The sequence below is a fragment of the Castanea sativa genome, chromosome 3 (assembly GCF_040712315.1).
Source record: "Castanea sativa cultivar Marrone di Chiusa Pesio chromosome 3, ASM4071231v1".
Lineage (NCBI taxonomy): Eukaryota > Viridiplantae > Streptophyta > Magnoliopsida > Fagales > Fagaceae > Castanea > Castanea sativa.
The window spans coordinates 47,786,229-47,805,126 of NC_134015.1; the positions used below are offsets into that span (position 1 = coordinate 47,786,229).

Here is an 18,898-nt window from a genome sequence, read left to right on the forward strand (position 1 = left end):
CACTGGTGTGTCTACAACATTCAAGGGTTCTCCCTTTTTAACCATTAGTCTTCACAGAGTTGTGCCTTGACCTTCATAATGAAGCTCCAAGTTCTCTTGGGTTCGTCCGAGGAGAAACTCACCCTCGGATGTGTCCTTGGATCCTCAGTGTGTGGGCCAATTCACAGTACTAACAAATTCTTAGCTCAAGAGCAGGTCGGCCCTCCTTGCTATAGTCCAAAGGCCCATATGCCCATTTGGGTCCTTTTACTCCCCACAATAGCCCCTAAAAACTCTATTTTTCATCATCCGAGGAGAAAAATAGGGTTTTGATCCAACGAGGACTTACCCCACACGTTTTGTAAATAACTGCACGTGTGGAGACCGTTTTGCGTTCCAGAGGATGCCACTTGGCGGTTTTATTTTAAAAAACGCGTGCATTTATTACTATAAGTTACACCTTGTCCCCCACGTTCAACGGTGAGATGAGCATCCAACGACCCTTGTTACTCCATGAAAATTTGGCCGGGACAAATGCAATTTCGAGGCCGCTTCCCGCATGTCATTACACTTCGGGAACCTGCGCCCTTATTTATTTCCTCAGAGGCTAATCCCATCAAAACATCAGTAATCACCTTTTGTCTGCAGAAATCCGTGGAAATTCGCACAACTTGAAATTTGTAAGTTCTTATTCTTTTTCCTTAACCCTTTCTCCTCGGATCCTGTCCTCGGCTCCCCTTTTAACTGTTCTCCCTCTTAGAACTTAGTCTTTCGTTCCTTTCTGATGGGAAAGTTTAAGTGTCTAGTAGATACTGCCGCTGGGATGGAAGGTTTTAGGGCCAAGTATCGCATTCCCAGCGACGTAGGTTTAAAATACTGCCCGGTGGAAGCCATGGCCGGTTCTAGGAAAACCGGAGAGGTCATCATCCCAATGGTCGCCTTCGTAGAAGGTGGGATGACCCTCCCAATGAAACCCGTAACCAGGGAGTACCTCCGCAACCACCGGTTGTGTCCCGATCAGTGCGCTTCCAACGTTTTTAGAGTTTTAGGTAGCGTCGACGCTCTCAACGAGCAGATGGGTCTCAACCTTACCTGACACAACGTTGTTTTCATGTACGAGTGCCATAAACTTACTAATGTAGGTTATTACATCAAATCCCATTCTAGCGTAGTTAGGTTAATCTCCTGTTTGCCCAAGTCTAATAAAGGCATGAAGGATGACTACCTCATCGTCTTTGGCAACTGGCACGACGGCCCCCACTGCCCAGTTGAGTGGGGAGATCCAGGTGCGACACCTTAGGATTTAACTTCCCACCTCATAACTCCCTCTAACGTCTATAAATTTGCATTTGCATTTACTTGAGCGTCTAACTTTAATTTATTGCATATCCTACGAATCTGACCGTGTTTGTTTATTTTGATGTCTTTTTTGCAGATAAGCAACTCGTGCGCCCACGTTTAAGCCATTGCAATGTTGCCGATTTGAATCGAGTGCTACGCTCCGAGGTGTTCGTCAGAGAAGACTTACAAGTTAGGGCGGCTCATTTGATACTAGGGTACGACCTTATCTCTTCGGACTTCCAGGAGATCGAAAACGCAATAATTGCGGGTGACCGAAGGCGTAGGAGGATTCATGTAGCCCGACCCCACTTCTTGGTCGACCACGACATTCCTGACACCCCTCACACCGTGTTGTACACAGCCCATAGCGACAATCCCCCTCGCCGTGCACTCTTAGGCAATTGCTATCCCAGAGGAGCGAGTGTCTTCTTCGAACACGTTGGACGAGGAGATAGAACAGTTTCAGTTCGAGGACACCCCACGACCTCGCAGAAACCCGTTCGTTGTTCTTTCCGACGAGGAAGAAGAAGCAGCCGAGGCCTTTGGGATCGCGGGTCTAGTGATAGCGCGTCCAGACGACAGCTCCTTTGAAGAAGAGATGGACGAGCCGAAGGACCTTATGATCGTGAGAGGCGCACGAGTGGCAAAGAAGGGAACGAGGGGGTCCCAAGTTCCCCCGGCTTTACCACCACCTCCTCCTCCTCCAGCAGACCCCAAGCCTCCGGCAGAAGATCCCAAGAAGAAAAGGAAGGCGGAGGCCGAGGGGGCTGGCGGTGAAAAACAAAAGAAGATGAAACAGCCCGCGCCGGCCCAGCAGCAGAAATTGGACAAGGGCAAAGGGCGCGCCCGCTCAGTTGAAAGCGGGGAGATCAGAGACGTGGCCGAGGTGCGCCGAGCACCAGCTACCTGGTCTCCTGACTTGAGACTGGACGGCGCACCCATTTCCTGCCACTCCAGCATTAGGGCAGTCCAACAAGGCCACGCCCACCATTTGGCCGAGGTGTTGGAGCGCCCTATTCTGCTGCCCAAGGACATGGAAACCTTGGAAAAGATGGGCCAGCCTCAATTATTCCTTTCATTAAAAAGGGGTTTAGCTCTGGTAAGTTCCACCTTTCACTTGTACTCTAGATTCATTTGTAGACACTTAACCATTTTTAACCTCCTGACATTTTCGCAGTCCATCCAAGAAGTTTTCGCGGCCGAGAAGTTCGTGGAGGACTATCGGAAGCGAGCTGGAATGGAGCAAGAGCTAAGGCAGGAGACAGAAAGGTCCCTAGGCCAGGCCCTAGCAGAGAATGGGAAGATCACGTCGCAGCTGGCCGACTTGAAAAGAGAGATAGATGGTGCCGAGGCCAGCTTGAAGACGATGGAGACCCAAGTGGAGGGGCAGCGTAAGCTTCTTCACCAAAAGGACGACGAGCTCTCTCAAGCCCAACGAGTACGCTCTGACTTGGAGAAAGAGCTTACGCAAATGAAGGAGGAAGCTCGCAGCCATAAGCTCGCACTAGAGGCCGCGAAGAAGGCCAGCTATCAGGAGGGGGTAACTAGAACGCAAGAACTGTTGACAGAGGCCTTCGCGGCATTGTGCCAAGAGTACTGTCAACAGGTCTGGGGAGAGGCCATGAATGCAGCAGGGGTTCCTCCAGCTTCCGAGCTAAGGAAGCCCGAGAACATCTGGCTCCCCCTAGACATACAGGAGATAGAAGACCCTCCTATAGCAGCCTCTCCTGCCCTTCCTCCTGTGATGCAAGAACTTGTTCCTGATCCTACAGAACCTGAAGGTTCCCATAAAGAGAAGGACAAGTGTGATGGCGCCGAGAAGGAGCAAGTTCAAGACATGGAGCGCCTCATCCCTTCAACAGACAAAGGGAAGCAAGCTTTGTCCACCTTTGAGCTGGAACTGAAGAGTACCGAGGCTGGCAGCAGCTCCCTCCAAGACCCCCCTCCACAAGCTTAAGGCCTAGGATAGAACTTTTTGTACTCCTCCCTTTTTTTTTTTTTTTGATGTATATGATTAATGAAGAACAGTTTTATTCAACTTTCATTCATGTTGTATTTGTTTTACTTTATTCTTTTTATGCTTGTCATGAAAGTTCTCACTAATAAATAGTTAAAGGGAGAACAGAATAAATAAGTCTAACTCCACCAATCAAGCAACTATAACTTCAAAACAGCCGTATAACTTAGTTTGGACATTAATCAATGCCTTAGTTAAAAGACCCATATGATGGTTAAACCTTTGTAATGTGAAGTATTACTCTCAGTAGGATGTAAGATCCGAGGGTTATTCCTTGCAAAAATTTGTTTAACACTTAATGATATAGAACTTAAGATCTAAGTTAACGAATAGTAAGATAGTGATTTCCACAAAGCATGTGATAAAAATAAGAACAGTAACTGAGATATCAATTTCCACAAGGTTTGTGGTCCGAGAACCATACTTAACCAAGTTTCTGTTTGACACTTAAGAATAGTAACTTCAAATGTTAATTTTTCCAAAGTAGGAGGTCTGAGGACCCGGCATAACTAAGGTTCTGTTTAACAAATGACAAGATATCAATTTTCACAAGGTTTGTGGTCCGAGGACCATACTTAACCAAGTTTCTGTTTGACACTTAAGAATAGTAACTTCAAATGTTAATTTTCCCAAAGTAGGAGGTCCGAGGACCCGGCATAACTAAGGTTCTGTTTAACAAATGACAAGATATCAATTTCCACAAGGTTTGTGGTCCGAGGACCATACTTAACCAAGTTTCTGTTTGACACTTAAGAATAGTAACTTCAAATGTTAATTTTCCCAAAGTAGGAGGTCCGAGGACCTAGCATAACTAAGGTTCTGTTTAACAAATGACAAGATATCAATTTTCACAAGGTTTGTGGTCCGAGGACCATACTTAACCAAGTTTCTGTTTGACACTTAAGAATAGTAACTTCAAATGTTAATTTTCCCAAAGTAGGAGGTCCGAGGACCCGGCATAACTAAGGTTCTGTTTAACAAATGACAAGATATCAATTTCCACAAGATTTGTGGCCCGAGGACCATACTTAATCAAGTTTCTGTTTGACACTTAAGAATAGTAACTGTAAGCCCCTGAGGTATTTATAACTTTGAACTACTAACTAACAAAAGCACATTTTATTAATAATAATACCTTCGAAGGTTATTTACATTCCATGGGCGTGGTACAATTCTTTCATCTAGGTCAGCTAGCCGATACGACCCTATGCCCGCTATTGAAACAATGCGATAGGGGCCTTCCCAGTTTGGTCCTAGCTTACTCCAAGCTGGGTTCTTAGAAGTGCCGACAACTTTTCTTAATACAAGATCCCCAGGAACGAGTGGTCTTAGTTTCACGTGGGCATCATATCCCCGTTTGAGCTTCTGTTGATAATAAGCCATTTGGACCATAGCTGCCTTGCGTCGTTCCTCAAGTAAATTAAGACCTTTCTCCAGGAGGCCATCGTTATTCTCCGGACTAAAAGTACTTGTCTTCAGGGTGGGAAAACTAGATTCTAGAGGTATCACCGCCTCGGCTCCATAAGTCATAGAGAATGGCATTTCTCCCGTGGACCTGCGCGGTGTAGTCCGATACGTCCACAGAACATGTGGGAGCTCTTTTACCCATCTGCCCTTCGCATCGTCCAACCTTTTCTTCAGCCCACTGACTATGACCTTGTTAACGGCCTCGGCTTGCCCATTTTCCTGAGCATAAGCTGGGGTGGAGTATCTATTTATGATGCCCATGTCACCACAATATTTCCTAAAAGCCTTGCTATCGAATTGAACGCCATTGTCTGAGATAAGTGTGTATGGTATACCGAATCTAGTGACGATGTTTTTCCAGACAAATTTCTTGGAATCAACGTCTCTGATATTTGCTAAGGGCTCGGCCTCAACCCATTTAGTGAAATAGTCTGTCCCCACGAGAAGCCATCTTTTGTTTTTTGCAGCCCTCGGAAATGGCCCCACTATGTCCAATCCCCACTGTGCAAAAGGCCAAGGACTGGAGAGAGGGTTTAGAGCCCCTCCAGGTTGATGAATATTAGGGGCGAACCTCTGGCATTGATCACATTTTCGAGCATAATCCTGAGCCTCCCTCTGCATATTGGGCCACCAATAACCCTGAGTCAGAGCTCTGTGGGCTAAGGATCTTCCCCCGGTGTGGCTCCCACAAATCCCTTCATGCAGTTCTTCCAGAAGTGCTTCCGTTGATTCAGGGTGCACACATAACAAGTACGGTCCTTAGAAGGATCGTTTATATAGTTTCTGGTCCTCGGACAACCAAAAACGTGGCGTCTTTCGACGTATCTTATCTGCTTCAGACTTGTCTTCAGGAAGGATGTCATTCCTAAGAAAAGATATAACCGGGTCAATCCAACTAGGTCCAGGCCTTATCAGATGAACGCGGACTGGGTTGACAACAGTAAGAGTTGGCTCTAGTAAATCCTCGACGAGGATCATCCTAGGCAAGCCCTGAGCCGAAGACGTTGCTAACGTAGCCAAAGAATCTGCATGGCTGTTTCCACTCCTAGAAATGTGAGCTAAAACGAAGGAGTCAAATTCAGCTTGCTGACGCTTGACCTGGGCCAAATATTCCTGCATTCTTGGGTCCCTAGCCTCCATGGTCCCCGTGACCTGGCCGACCACTAACTGAGAGTCCGAGAATGCATGGACTACCTTTCCACCCATCCTATGTACCATGTTCATTACCACCAAGACTGCTTCATACTCGGCTTCATTATTAGTAGCCGAGAATGACAGCCTTAGAGATTTTTCGAAGACAATTCCCTCAGGGGATATCAGGACAAGTCCGACACCAGACCCTTTCTGATTAGTTGCCCCATCCACATACATTTTCCAAGTCGGAGGCACTGCGGCTGTGATCACACCAACTGATTTTTCATCCATGTGTACCTCTTTCAGAGTTTCTTCTAGCAATGGTTCGGTAAACTCTGCCACTAAGTCAGCGAGGACCTGGCCCTTCACCGAGGTGCGAGGCTTGTATTTAACATCAAAGGCTCCCAAAATGGTTCCCCATTTTGCCACCCTGCCAGAGTAATCGGCACTACGTAACACCGCCTTAAGAGGCAATTGGGTCAGAACCACCACAGTGTGAGACTGGAAATAATGAGGAAGCTTGCGCGTGGCGTGAACTATGGCCAGAAGCGCTTTCTCCAGGAGCAGATAGCGCACCTTGGCCTCATTCAAAGACTTACTAACGTAGTAGACCGGTCTTTGCACCCCGCTTTCGTCCCTTATGAGGACCAGGCTGACCGCGTGGACGACCACTGCCAGGTAAGCAAGCAAAACCTCGTCCGCCTCGGGGCGAGACAGAATGGGTGGCCGAGAAAGATATTGCTTAAGCTGTGGGAAAGCTAACACGCAGTCCTCGGTCCATTGAAACCCTTTCCACTTGTTCAACAACTGGAAGAAAGGACGACACCGGTCAGCCGACCGAGATATAAATCTGTTCAATGCAGCAATCATTCCGGTCAATTTCTGGATTTCTTTTGGGTTCCGAGGTGGTTGCAAATCCTAAATAGCCTTAACCTGCGCTGGGTTTACCTCTATGCCTCTATGAGTAATCATATATCCCAAGAACTTTCCAGACCCTACGCCAAAAGAGCACTTTGAGGCGTTAAGGCGCAACTTGTACTTTCTTAGCATCTGGAAGGTGTCGGCCAGATCTTTCACGTGTGAAGGTATTGTTTTACTCTTCACCACCATATCATCCACATATACTTCAATGGTCTTCCCCAGTTGCTGTTCAAACATTCTGGTCATCATTCTTTGGTAAGTAGCCCCAGCATTCTTCAACCCAAATGGCATGACCTTATAGTGGTAGTTCCCCGTTGGAGTAATGAAAGCAGTCTTCTCTTGATCTTCCAACGCCAAGGGAATCTGATGGTAACCCTGAAAGGCGTCCAAAAAACTCATCTGATGATGTCCAACAGTGGCATCCACCAGTTGATCAATACGCGGCATTGGGAACGAATCCTTGGGGCAGGCCTTGTTCAAATCTGTGAAGTCCACACATACTCTCCACGTTCCATTCTTCTTTTTAACCACAACCGTATGCGTCAACCATTCGGGGTAGAAAACTTCTTTAATAGCCCCAGCCCTCTTGAGTTTGAGCACCTCTTCCTTCACGGCCTCGGAATGTTCTTTGGAAGAACGCCGAGGTGGCTGCCTTCTCGGAACAATAGCAGGGTTGACGTTTAAATGATGACAAATGAAGCTCGGGTCCACGCCGGGAGCCTCATAAGGGTCCCACGCAAAAACATCAATATTGTCCTTGAGAAATTCCAACAACTCCATCTTCTCCTGGTGTGGCAAACGTATGCCAACTTGGAAGAACCTCTCTGGGTCATCCGCTATCAAAAACTTCTCTAACTTCTCACAAACAGCCTTCTCTCCTGTCACCGCTCCAGGTGCATCCGGAGCTGTTAATTGCTATGACTCTTGGATGGGCAAAGCTGATGACTCGGCTTCTGTCTGATAAAGCACTGCGGCCGATATGCATTGCCTGGCCACCGATTGGCTGCCGAGGATTTCCTTAACATATTCCCCAGAGGGGAACTTAACCTTAACATACAAGGTAGAGGAGACGGCTCCCAGAGCGTGCAACCACGGCCTGGCGAGGATGGCTGTATATGGGGAGTACGCGTCGACCACAATGAAATCCACCTTAACCGTTTCTGAGCCGGATTGAACGGGAAAACGAATCTGTCCCTTCGGCATAACGGCTCTCCCTTCGAAGCTTATGAGTGGCGAGTCATAAGGAGTAAGATCTTCCAGCTTCAACCTTAGCCCTTTAAATAAATCAGGGTACATGATATCTGCACCGCTGCCTTGATCAATCATCACTCTCTTCACATCATAACTCCCTATCCTGAGAGTGACCACAAGAGCATCGTCATGGGGTTGAATGGTACCAACCTTATCCTCCTCCGAAAATCCCAAGACGGGTAAAGTCACCTTCAACCTCTTCGGCCTGCAGCCTGCCTCCTCGGCCTGAGAATGGGAAACTGCCATCACCCTAGTGGGACCTGAGCCAGTCCTGCCAGGTGCAGCGAAGATAACGTTAATTGTTCCCAATGCCGGCCGAGATGGATTACCCTTATGATTGTTCGAGCCAGATTGGCTGCCCTGTCCACCAGGTTGACACAAGTGCTGCTTTAGTTTTCCTTCACTGACTAGCTGCTCCAAGTGGTTCCAAAGGGTCCGACAATTCTCGGTAGTGTGGCCCACGTCCTGATGCTACTGACAAAAGAGGTTCTGATTCCTCTTCGCAGGGTCTCCTGCCATCTTACTAGGCCACCTGAAGAAAGGCTCCTTACGAACTTTCTCTAGTAATTGGTATACTGGTTCTCGGAACACAGTGTTCACGGCCTGAGTTGCTGCCGAGCCGGATTGACCAATATAATCTCTCCTCGGCTTGTTGTTGTGGTATCTGTCCGACCTGAAATCTCTTCTCTCCTGCGGGATAACCTTCTCCTTACCCTTTCCTTACTGCTGGTCTTCCTCCACTCTTTTGTACTCGTCAATACGGTCCATGAGTCGACGTACGCTGCGGACGGACTTTTTAGTCAAAGACTTTCTCAAGTCATGATCAGTAGGAAGACCTACCTTAAAGGTATTGAGCGCTACCTCATCAAAGTCACCATCTATTTCATTAAACATTTCCCAGTACTGGTCGGAATATGCTTTCAACGTCTCCCCTTCCTTCATGGTCATGGATAGCAACGAGTCCAATGGCCGAGGTACTCTGCTACACGTAATGAACCGCGAAGCGAATGCTCTAGTGAGCTCCCCAAACGAACCTATAGACCCCGATTTAAGGCCGTTGAACCACCTCATAGCAACAGGTCCCAAGCTAGAGGGGAAAACTTTACACATCAGAGTCTCGTTATGAGAGTGCACCGCCATCCTCTGGTTAAAGTGACTCACGTGCTCCACCGGATCAGTCCGACCATTGTAGATGGTAAAGGTGGGCTGGGTGAATCTCCTGGGGAGCCTCCCCTTCTCAATCCTCCGTGAGAATGGAGATTTGGAGAGTTGGTGCAACGCCCGGCTCATAGCATCGTTCCCCAAGCCCCTGGAAGGAAGTTTCTTGCGTCTGCGAGCTGGCTGGTCGTCCTCCCTGGAGCTAGGGGTGAGCATGACCTTGAGCTGTAACTACCTCCCCAGACTTCCTCTGAAGAAGGATTAGATGAGGACGGTGAAGACTTACGTCTGGCGCGGCGCAACTTTCTTTTCAAACGATTGATCTCCTTCTGCATGGCTTTGGCACCATCCTCATGGGTGGTGCTACCCCCACCATGAGTATGGCTAGCCCCTGGGTCTTCTGTGTGGACACTTCTCTCACGATCCCTTCGACGCTCAAGACGCTCGAAAAGATCCTCCGGTTGTGATCCCTGTGATTCTGCATGGTGAGAACCTAGGCCTGCCATAGTATCCCTGCTCCTTCTAGACTAGATTTCCCACAGACGGCGCCAATTGTAAGCGCACAATTGCACTTGGACCCAAAGACAACTACGGGCTCAAGCCCAATGAGCCTTAAACAATGAAATTTGTAGAGTGTGGGCTTGAAATCTAGGTTAAAGGTACCGAGAACTTGATACCAGGCTAAAAGTTATAAACACTTGTAAAAAACAAACAATAAATGCAAATAGACCTCCTCGGATGTAAGCCGAGGACTACCTCTGTATTATTTCTCTTTCTTTCTTAAAGATTACAATTCTTTCTTTTTTCTTTGTTTCTTGCCCCCCTTTTCTTTGGCGTTTATCCCCCTTAAATACTTCTTTTCCTGATGCTCTATCCACGTGTTGCTCCAACCCCCTAGATATTTCTTTTCTTAGTGCCTTTGAATAGTGACCAGAAGTTTCAGTTCTACTGTTCAGGGGTCACCTCCCCATTAATACGGCCAGGAAGTTAGGTGCAGAGTCTTTAATGTGGAGGTGGCAGCCTTTGCATATGATATTTTCCTAACACTGGTGTGTCTACAACATTCAAGGGTTCTCCCTTTTTAACCATTAGTCTTCACAGAGTTGTGCCTTGACCTTCATAATGAAGCTCCAAGTTCTCTTGGGTCCGTCCGAGGAGAAACTCACCCTCGGATGTGTCCTCGGATCCTCGGTGTGTGGGCCAATTCACAGTACTAACAAATTTTTAGCTCAAGAGCAAGTCGGCCCTCCTTGCTATAGTCCAAAGGCCCATATGCCCATTTGGGTCCTTTTACTCCCCACAAAAAGTATATAAGAATGTACTATTATTATATCACATATAATTATTTGGATAAGTTAGTGTTTATTGTTATGTATTTTTTTTCTCATATCATTTTTTTAACATTTAAATTCAGTCACATCCCCCATATATATCATTAAATTATTTATATTTCCACTCCTTTTTTATTTTAAAAATTTTAAAATATAATATTTGCCTAAATTAAATAAATAATTTTGTCCACATTAAGTAGAGTAATGCTAGGGAAACACTCATTCTCACACCCAATGCATCAAAGGAAGAATGAAATACAAAACAAATCAAGTTAGAAATACTAAATTAAAAAAAAAACTAATAATGCATATTTAATGTCATAGAATCATCATCAAATTTTGGAAAATTATAGGTTGCCAATGGAGAGAGAGAGAGAGAGAGAGAGAGAGAGAGAGAGAGAGAGAGAGAGAGAGAGAGAGAGAGAGAGAGAGATCGTATAGAAAAAACCAATACAAAGTACTAAAGAGTAGATAAAGAAAAAAAACCAAACGTCAATTAGTAATCGTTGATTGGAAAACAAAGAGGTTGTAGGGAGAAGTAAAAAATAAAATAGAGATTATCATGTAGAAAACATTAAAAACTTTACAGTGTAGCAACATAAATCGTTAAATTCACTTAAAAAAATTAAATTAACAATTAAATACAATCATAGTACTAAATTTAAATTTAAAACTAAATCAAACTCAAACTATGGAAACCATATTAATCATAACTAAAAAAGAGATGTTCTCTGATAGAAGTAGAAATTACATAAGAAATAAAGTTAGAAAATTTAAAAATCCATTTTTTGACATTTCATTTAACCTTATTTATAATATATATATATATATATATATATAAATAATTTTCATATACTATTACTTTCAAAAATCTAATGAACAATGCTACCTTTCATTTATCATCTTTATTATGCTAATCATCAGTTAGTAAATAGATGATAATGGTAAGAAGCGTTACAAATGAAATCACTAAATATATATATATATATATATATATATATATATATATATAAAATTAATTAGTTACTATCATTATGGAGTAGTAGTCCATTATTTTACTCATAAAAAAACGTGGAATATATAGGGTTTTCTTAAAAGCAAGTGTAAAGATTCACAATATGTGTGTGTACACACATGTATAAAGGTAAAAAAAGGTATATTTAAGGTTTTTATTAACTTAAAAACTAATGAAAAACTAATGGTTAATAACTAAAATTATAGTATTAATAAAAGATTTAATGAGACCATCCTAAAAAAATTATCGAGCATAACGCGCGGATATGCGATTAGTCTAATAATAATAATAAGAGAAAACCTTCTCAAATTACACAACTCACTTAAACCATTAGCTCTTGCAACAGTATGCACAATAACTTTTAGGCTGGCACAGTGGCACCAGATTCAACATGAGAGGCCATTATATCCACAACAGCACACTTAAAAACTTAAAGACTTTAAGACTTACATTACATGAGAGGCCATTATATCCACAACAGCACACTTAAAAACTTAAGACGTAAGACTTACATCACAATTCACAAGCAAATGACTCAGGAAAAGGAGAGGACACTAAAGATCAAATGATCTCAAATTTAAGATAGGGTATTATCAAACTTTGAAGCAGGTCTCTCCATCGCAGTTCCATCCTTCAGGGGGATTTTCTTCCCCCTTGGAATCATCATTGGCACCTTTGTCTTCTTTCAAGGCACACTTTGGATGAAGATCAAAGTCACACTTATCACAGTAATATGACCAGACATGTCCCTCCTCAGCACACCCATCACATGTATAACTACTACGACGAGCAAGCCCAAGCTCGTGCTTCTCATGGAGTTTGAGTTTCAACTTCTCAGGCCACCCCTTTGCCAACTCCTCAATTTGTGCCTCAATCTCCTTCAACCGCTCATCAGTAAAAGGATAGGCATCAGCCCCATGAAGCATTATAATATCTCGAGCTTCTTTTGTGACAGTCTTGCCACTTGGTCCAATGGCTACAAGCAGGGGAATGCCATGGACCTTGAAAGTACGACTCAAGGATGCCTTCCTAGGATCACCAAAGGGAAGCGCTAGCCATGGCATTCCTGAAAAGAATTCATCAAAAGAGGCTTGGTCCCTGTCACTAGAGATGAAAATCACTTCAAAGGCATCATCCTTTGCCTTGATCTTGTGGTATGCATCCATAAGTTTCGGAAGAAAGGCGCGACATGGAGGGCACCAATGTGCTGAGAAGTAAAGTAGGATGTTCTTTCCCACTAAATCTGTTACTGGAATCTGGAAAGGTAAACAAGTGGTCAAATTCATTTTAACAGGATGCAAACTTCTCTATATAGCACACAGAATATTGCATATAAACCAAGAACTTAATACAAATATTTCCATTGTTAGTGGGAGGTACAAATTCATTCGTCATCACAACAGTTGGACTAAATTATCTGACATAATCCATAAGCTATTATAAAGTTTGCAGCATTGAATAAATCTTAGGTTACCTTGACTCCATCTTTTCCAATGACGAAATCTTGATCTCCTGAAACCAAAATTGACTCCAGGGTTTGAGCTTCCTGTTTTGCCTTCTCCACCTCAGCAAGCTCTGTGAACCTTTCCGGCGTGAACGGGTATGCCAGAACCCCATGTTCGTCAATTGTTTCAGCAACATTGGATTGAAGAGTCTTCCCATCTGGCCCTATAATAACCAAAGTCGGGAGGGTTGCGAGCTCAAAGTACCGAGCCAGCTTTTGACAGCTCTTGTCCTTGATAGGTAGTGCAAACCAATGCAAGCTTTTGAAGCCTTGATTGAATGATTCCTCATCCTCTTCAAGTGGTATCAACACAATCTCAAAGTTCTCTCCCTTTGCTTTCAATTTTTCATAAACCTCATCAAGTTTTGGAGTAAAATCATCACAAGCCTTGTACGAGAACAATGAGAAATACAGACCAACTGTCTTTCCTTCAAGTTCAGAGACAGGCACCTTGTACATCAAGAATAAATACAGATTAGGGGAGAGGAATACTATATTTCACGTTAATGAACAAAATAACGAGCAACATCATGAAAATTTACCTTCTTTCCATCAGATGACATGACAAAGTCACGTGAGGGGGATACCAAGATAGATCTCAAGGACTGATTCTTCCTGGCTGCTTCCTCTTGATCTTTCAAATCTTTGATCTTTTCTTGTGTGAAAGGGTACGCTTCAATTCCATACTCCCGAATGATCTCAACTCCATTGTCACTCACCACTTTCCCCTCTTCATCAAGGATTACACAGTGGGGTATGCCACTAACCTTAAACAATTCATTCAAGCGATCACGTGTCTCTGAATCTGAAAATGGGATTGCAAGCCATGGCATCTTGGAGAAGTACCCTTTGAAGGACTCCTCATCTTCATCACCCGAGACAAAAATGACCTCAAAATCACCTTTTGAAGAGAGTTCATTGTACACCTCAGTTAACGTTGGGGTGAATCGGCGACAGGGGCCACACCATGATGCTGAAAAATACAATGCCAACTTCTTCCCCTTCAAGGTCTCAATTTTAACCTGCAAAATTCACAATTCAAGAAATGATTCCCTCTTAACTCGTTCCGTAATATTCATACTAGTACAATACTTGACTACGGTCGATGGAACACTTCATAAAATCAAAAAGGCAAGTTTAAATGATATTTTAATTAATTTTAACAAATTAATCATTCTAACACCATACATCCAGCCACTTACACTCCATTGAGTTCATCATTGGTCTCGGCAAATAAGCTGACAACTCTTCTTCTTAAACTCCCCCACCCCCCCCCCCCTCCCCAGTTTAGCTATTGGCAATTAAAAAGCTTCATCATTTGTTAAATTTGCTTTCCTTTGAAACTTGTCGAACTTTTAATAGGTTTTTTCAGACATCATTGTTTTATAAAGTTATTTATCAGTGGAACCAGAGACATACAGTAACTACTAAACTGAAAAATGTGATGTGGATGTACTGACATACACCAAATAAATAAAAACGCCACAATTGTTTCTGAAAACTGCCACTTGTTAGCTGAATAGCTTTACTAATGGAAAATTTTTCATCTAAATACAATCTTAATTTTATTGAGCAGCCTTAGTTTATCCAAAATATTCAAATTACTTGCAATTAAAAAGAACCAAAAAAAAAACCTTAGTAAGTATTATAAAATACAGGGGTCTACTATGCAGCAAAAGATCTTCACAAAGAATTTCATGGATCAGCCATGGTTAAGTTCTTGCTCACAAACATTTTTTTTAAAAAAAATATAAGCTCTGCAGGGTATATAAAAGAACTAAGTAAATTAAAAAAAAAAAAATCCAAATTTCTCCAATACTATTCCAATATTTTTTTTGAAATAAAAGTGAAAAAAGGAAATAGAGAGTATGAAGTCAGTGCTCGTTAAATTATAAATGACAAGTACCAAGGAATTGCATCAAAATCATGAACTGATTATAAGCTAAATTTACTTATTACATAGGAAAATAAAACCAGCAATCAAAGTCACATACAAACTCTTCTATTTTCTCCTCTCGAGGAAGTCTACCCTGTTACGGGTGCATGCTTCCTCCCTCTCACAAGTTGATGGACCCACCAGAAAAAAAAAAGTACCTGATCGCCATTGTTGCGGACAAGAAAGTCTCTCTCAGAAGAAGAGAGTAGCGAGCGAAAGTCGTGAGCTTCGTCGTTGATCACAATCTCGGTAACGTTTTCTTCACCACCACCTGCCATTTTCTGTCTCACTGATCAATTCTTGTGAAAAGTGTGTGAAACAAAAGTGAAAATTGCAGAGAGCTATGAGCACCTTTGTAAGAATATTCGTATTTATAGGGCCTCAGGTAAGTTCCAGAAGTTTTTTTGGTTTATGAAAAAAAAAACATAGAAAAATATAAGTGCGTAAGAACACGTCGAAACAATGATGTCATTGAGGATGACACCAATTTTATTTCACTTATGGGTGTGTATGATGCGCATGTGACAACAAGATAAAGTTCATCGGCTTATTTAAAGGTTATCAAATTTGGATTGGACTGGACGGTCCGACCCGGTTACTCGTGTCCTAATCCGGTTCTTTAGCAGTTGAAAACAGGTCCTGAAATAAATAGGAAAAAACGCAACCTTTGCAAGAATATTTGTTTTTATGGGGCCTCAAGTAGGTTCCAGAAGCAAAAAAGTTTTTTGGTTTACAAAAAAAAAAACATAGAAAAAGATAAGGCAAAGACTTTTGGAACTTTTTTAGTCAGCTAGGCTAAAAAGTGCGTAAGAACATGTGGGAACAGTGATGTCATTGAGGATGACACAAATTTTATTTCACTTATGGGTGTGTATGAAGCGTGTGCGATAACAAGATAAAGTTCATCGACTTATTTAAAGGTTATTAAATCCGGACTAGACCGGACGGTCTGACCCGGTTACTCGTGACTAAACCCGGTTCTTTAGTAATTGAAAACGACCCTAAAATAAATAGGTAAAAACGCAACCTTTGTAAGAATATTCGTATTTATGGGGCCTCAGGTAGGTTCCAGAAGCAAAAAAGTTTTTTGGTTTTTGAAAAAAAACTTAGAAAAAGATAAGGCAAAGACTTTTGGAACCTTTTTAGTTAGCAAAGCTAAGAAGTGCATAAGAACACGTGGGAACAGTGATGCTATTGAGGATGACACATATTTCACTTATGGGTGTGTATGAAGCGTATGCGATAACAAAATAAAGTTCATCGGCTTATTTAAAGGTTATCAACTCCAGACCAGACCGGACAGTCCGACCCGGTTACCCGTGCCCTAACCCAGTTCTTTAGCAATTGAAAATGGGTCCTGAAATAAATAGGGAAAAATGCAACCTTTGTAAGAATATTCGTATTTATAGGGCCTCAGGTAGGTTCCAGAAGCAAAAAAGTTTTTTGGTTTATGAAAAAAAACAAAGAAAAAGATAAGGCAAAGACTTTTGGAACTTTTTAGTCAGCAAGGCTAAGAAGTGCATAAGAACACGTGGGAACAATGATGTCATTGAGGATGACACAAATTTTATTTCACTTATGGGTGTGTATGAAGCGTGTGCGATAACAAGATAAAGATCATCGGCTTATTTAAAGGTTATCAAATCCGGACCGGACTAGACAATCCGACCCGGTTACCCGTGCCCTAACCCGGTTCTTTAGCAATTGAAAACAGGTCCAGAAATAAATAGGGAAAAACGCAACCTTTGTAAGAATATTCGTATTTATAGGGCCTCAGGTAGGTTCCAGAAGCAAAAAAGTTTTTTGGTTTATGAAAAAAAACAAAGAAAAAGATAAGGCAAAGGCTTTTGGAACTTTTTAGTCAGCAAGGCTAAGAAGTGCATAAGAACACGTGGGAACAATGATGTCATTGAGGATGACACACATTTTATTTCACTTATGGGTGTGTATGAAGCGTGTGCGATAACAAGATAAAGTTCATCGGCTTATTTAAAGGTTATCAAATCCGGACCGGACTAGACAGTCCGACCCGGTTACCCGTGCCCTAACCCAGTTCTTTAGCAATTGAAAACAGGTCCAGAAATAAATAGGGAAAAATGCAACCTTTGTAAGAATATTTGTATTTATAGGGCCTCAGGTAGGTTCCAGAAGCAAAAAAGTTTTTTGGTTTATGAAAAAAAACAAAGAAAAAGATAAGGCAAAGACTTTTGGAACATTTTTAGTAAGCAAGGCTAAGAAGTGCATAAGAACACGTGGGAACAGTGATGTCATTGAGGGTGACACAAATTTTATTTCACTTATGGGTGTGTATGAAGCATGTGCAATAACAAGATAAAGTTTGTCGGCTTATTTAAAGGTTATCAAATTCGGACTGGACCAGATGGTCCGACCCAGTTACCCGTGACCTGTGCCTTAAACCGGTTCTCTAGCAATTGAAAATGGGTCCTGAATAAATAAGGAAAAACGCAATCATCAGGAATAGAACCAGCAACCTCCAACACTTAAGGCACTTTGTCCAATGCAACAACCATTGAACTGGTTGGATTCCTTGTGTCAAACTGGAAATTTATATTATATTTATTTTAATTTTAAAAGATTAATAGTTATGCATTTAATTTTTTCAATATTTACTTAATAGTTTTTTCTAAATTTATTTTAGTTCTAGAGTTTTGCTTTTATATCAATAAATATGAATATGAAATTTGTAAATTTATGTTAAAAACGATTTTATTTTAAATTAAGATGCTTTTTATTTGAAAGATTAATAAGCACAATTTTTTAAATCATGTTTGTATTTATTATTTTCTACTTTATAATAATAACAAAAATTATTTTGAAAGTCATTTTAATTGCTTTATATTTTTTTAAGGGTAAATTTCTATATTTTTATACATTTAATACATTTATTTGTATTTTAACTAATATTAAATCTATTTTGATGTTATCATGGTTCAACCTTGGTTGAACCTCGGTCCGACCTTAAAAATCTTGAACCTTTCTCTTCTCTGGTTCTTTGAATAGTCCGGGTTTTAAAACCATTATTTTTTAAAAATTGATTTTTTTTTTTTACTAAAAGTACTATAAATAAAAGTAAAAGTTAGTTAAAATAGTACAGTGAGACTCATGAATAGTTCTAGAAAGTGCAGTAAGGCCCATAAATAGTAGCAAAAATAAACTAAATAGTAAAATAAGCTAGATTTTTAACTTGGAGCCAAACACAAGCTAAATGAGAATTTCAAAATTATATAACTTCAAAATTAACCAAAGTGAACTAATGTTATTAATTTTGTTTAGGAACTCTTCTTGGTTTATTCAATGGAACAAAATATTTTATATCAGCATATTTTGGTATATTGTTTCAAAATGTTTCTGATTCCTATATATATATATATATAAAATTGAAAAAATTGTTTAAAAAGTTAGTCACTTTTTTATTTTCTAATAGTTAAAAAAAAATAGTTTATTAATGCATGTCCTAAATGCATACGTTAGTGTGTGCATATATGTGTGTGTATTAGGGCTGTCTACAGGCTAGGTGGATTGAGTTTGAGATCAACCCACCACTCAGCCTACTCATATTGGGTGAAAGAAGTGACGACCCACAACCGACCAACAACCACCGTGGGTTGAGTCGAATTGGGCTTTGGCAGATGACCGCTCGATTCGGTTGAACCAATGGAGTGGTGGTGGTGGTAGATCTTCACTGGATCTGAGCAAAGGAGAGAAAATTTTGGCTAAATTTTGAGTGGATCTAAGCTAAACCTTGCTGGATCTAAGCCAAACGTTGTCAGATTCACACCAAACATTGCTGTATTTGAGCAAATCTACGCCAAACATCACTAGA

General features: G+C 41.8%; 1 protein-coding gene across 1 annotated transcript; it reads right to left on the reverse strand.

Moving 5' to 3' along the window:
• Positions 1–11,857: 11,857 nt before the first annotated feature.
• LOC142629558 (putative nucleoredoxin 1) lies at positions 11,858–15,444 on the reverse strand. Its single transcript, XM_075803564.1, has 4 exons — positions 15,213–15,444; positions 13,661–14,140; positions 13,089–13,568; positions 11,858–12,870 (listed from the first exon to the last, which is right to left on the reverse strand). The coding sequence occupies exons 1-4, from the start codon at positions 15,330–15,332 to the stop codon at positions 12,208–12,210; spliced, it is 1,743 nt and encodes a 580-aa protein (XP_075659679.1). The 5' UTR covers positions 15,333–15,444; the 3' UTR covers positions 11,858–12,207.
• Between the last annotated feature and the right edge of the window lie 3,454 nt (positions 15,445–18,898).

Bases quoted from the DNA above. Each gene is read 5' to 3' on its own strand.
- LOC142629558 (XM_075803564.1), bottom strand. From the start codon at position 15,332: ATGGCAGGTGGTGGTGAAGAAAACGTTACCGAGATTGTGATCAACGAC. The intron at 14,141-15,212 runs GTACTTTTTTTT...TGAATTTTGCAG, and splicing joins TCCGCAACAATGGCGATCAG to GTTAAAATTGAGACCTTGAA. The intron at 13,569-13,660 runs GTAAATTTTCAT...TTGATGTACAAG, and splicing joins TGTCATCTGATGGAAAGAAG to GTGCCTGTCTCTGAACTTGA.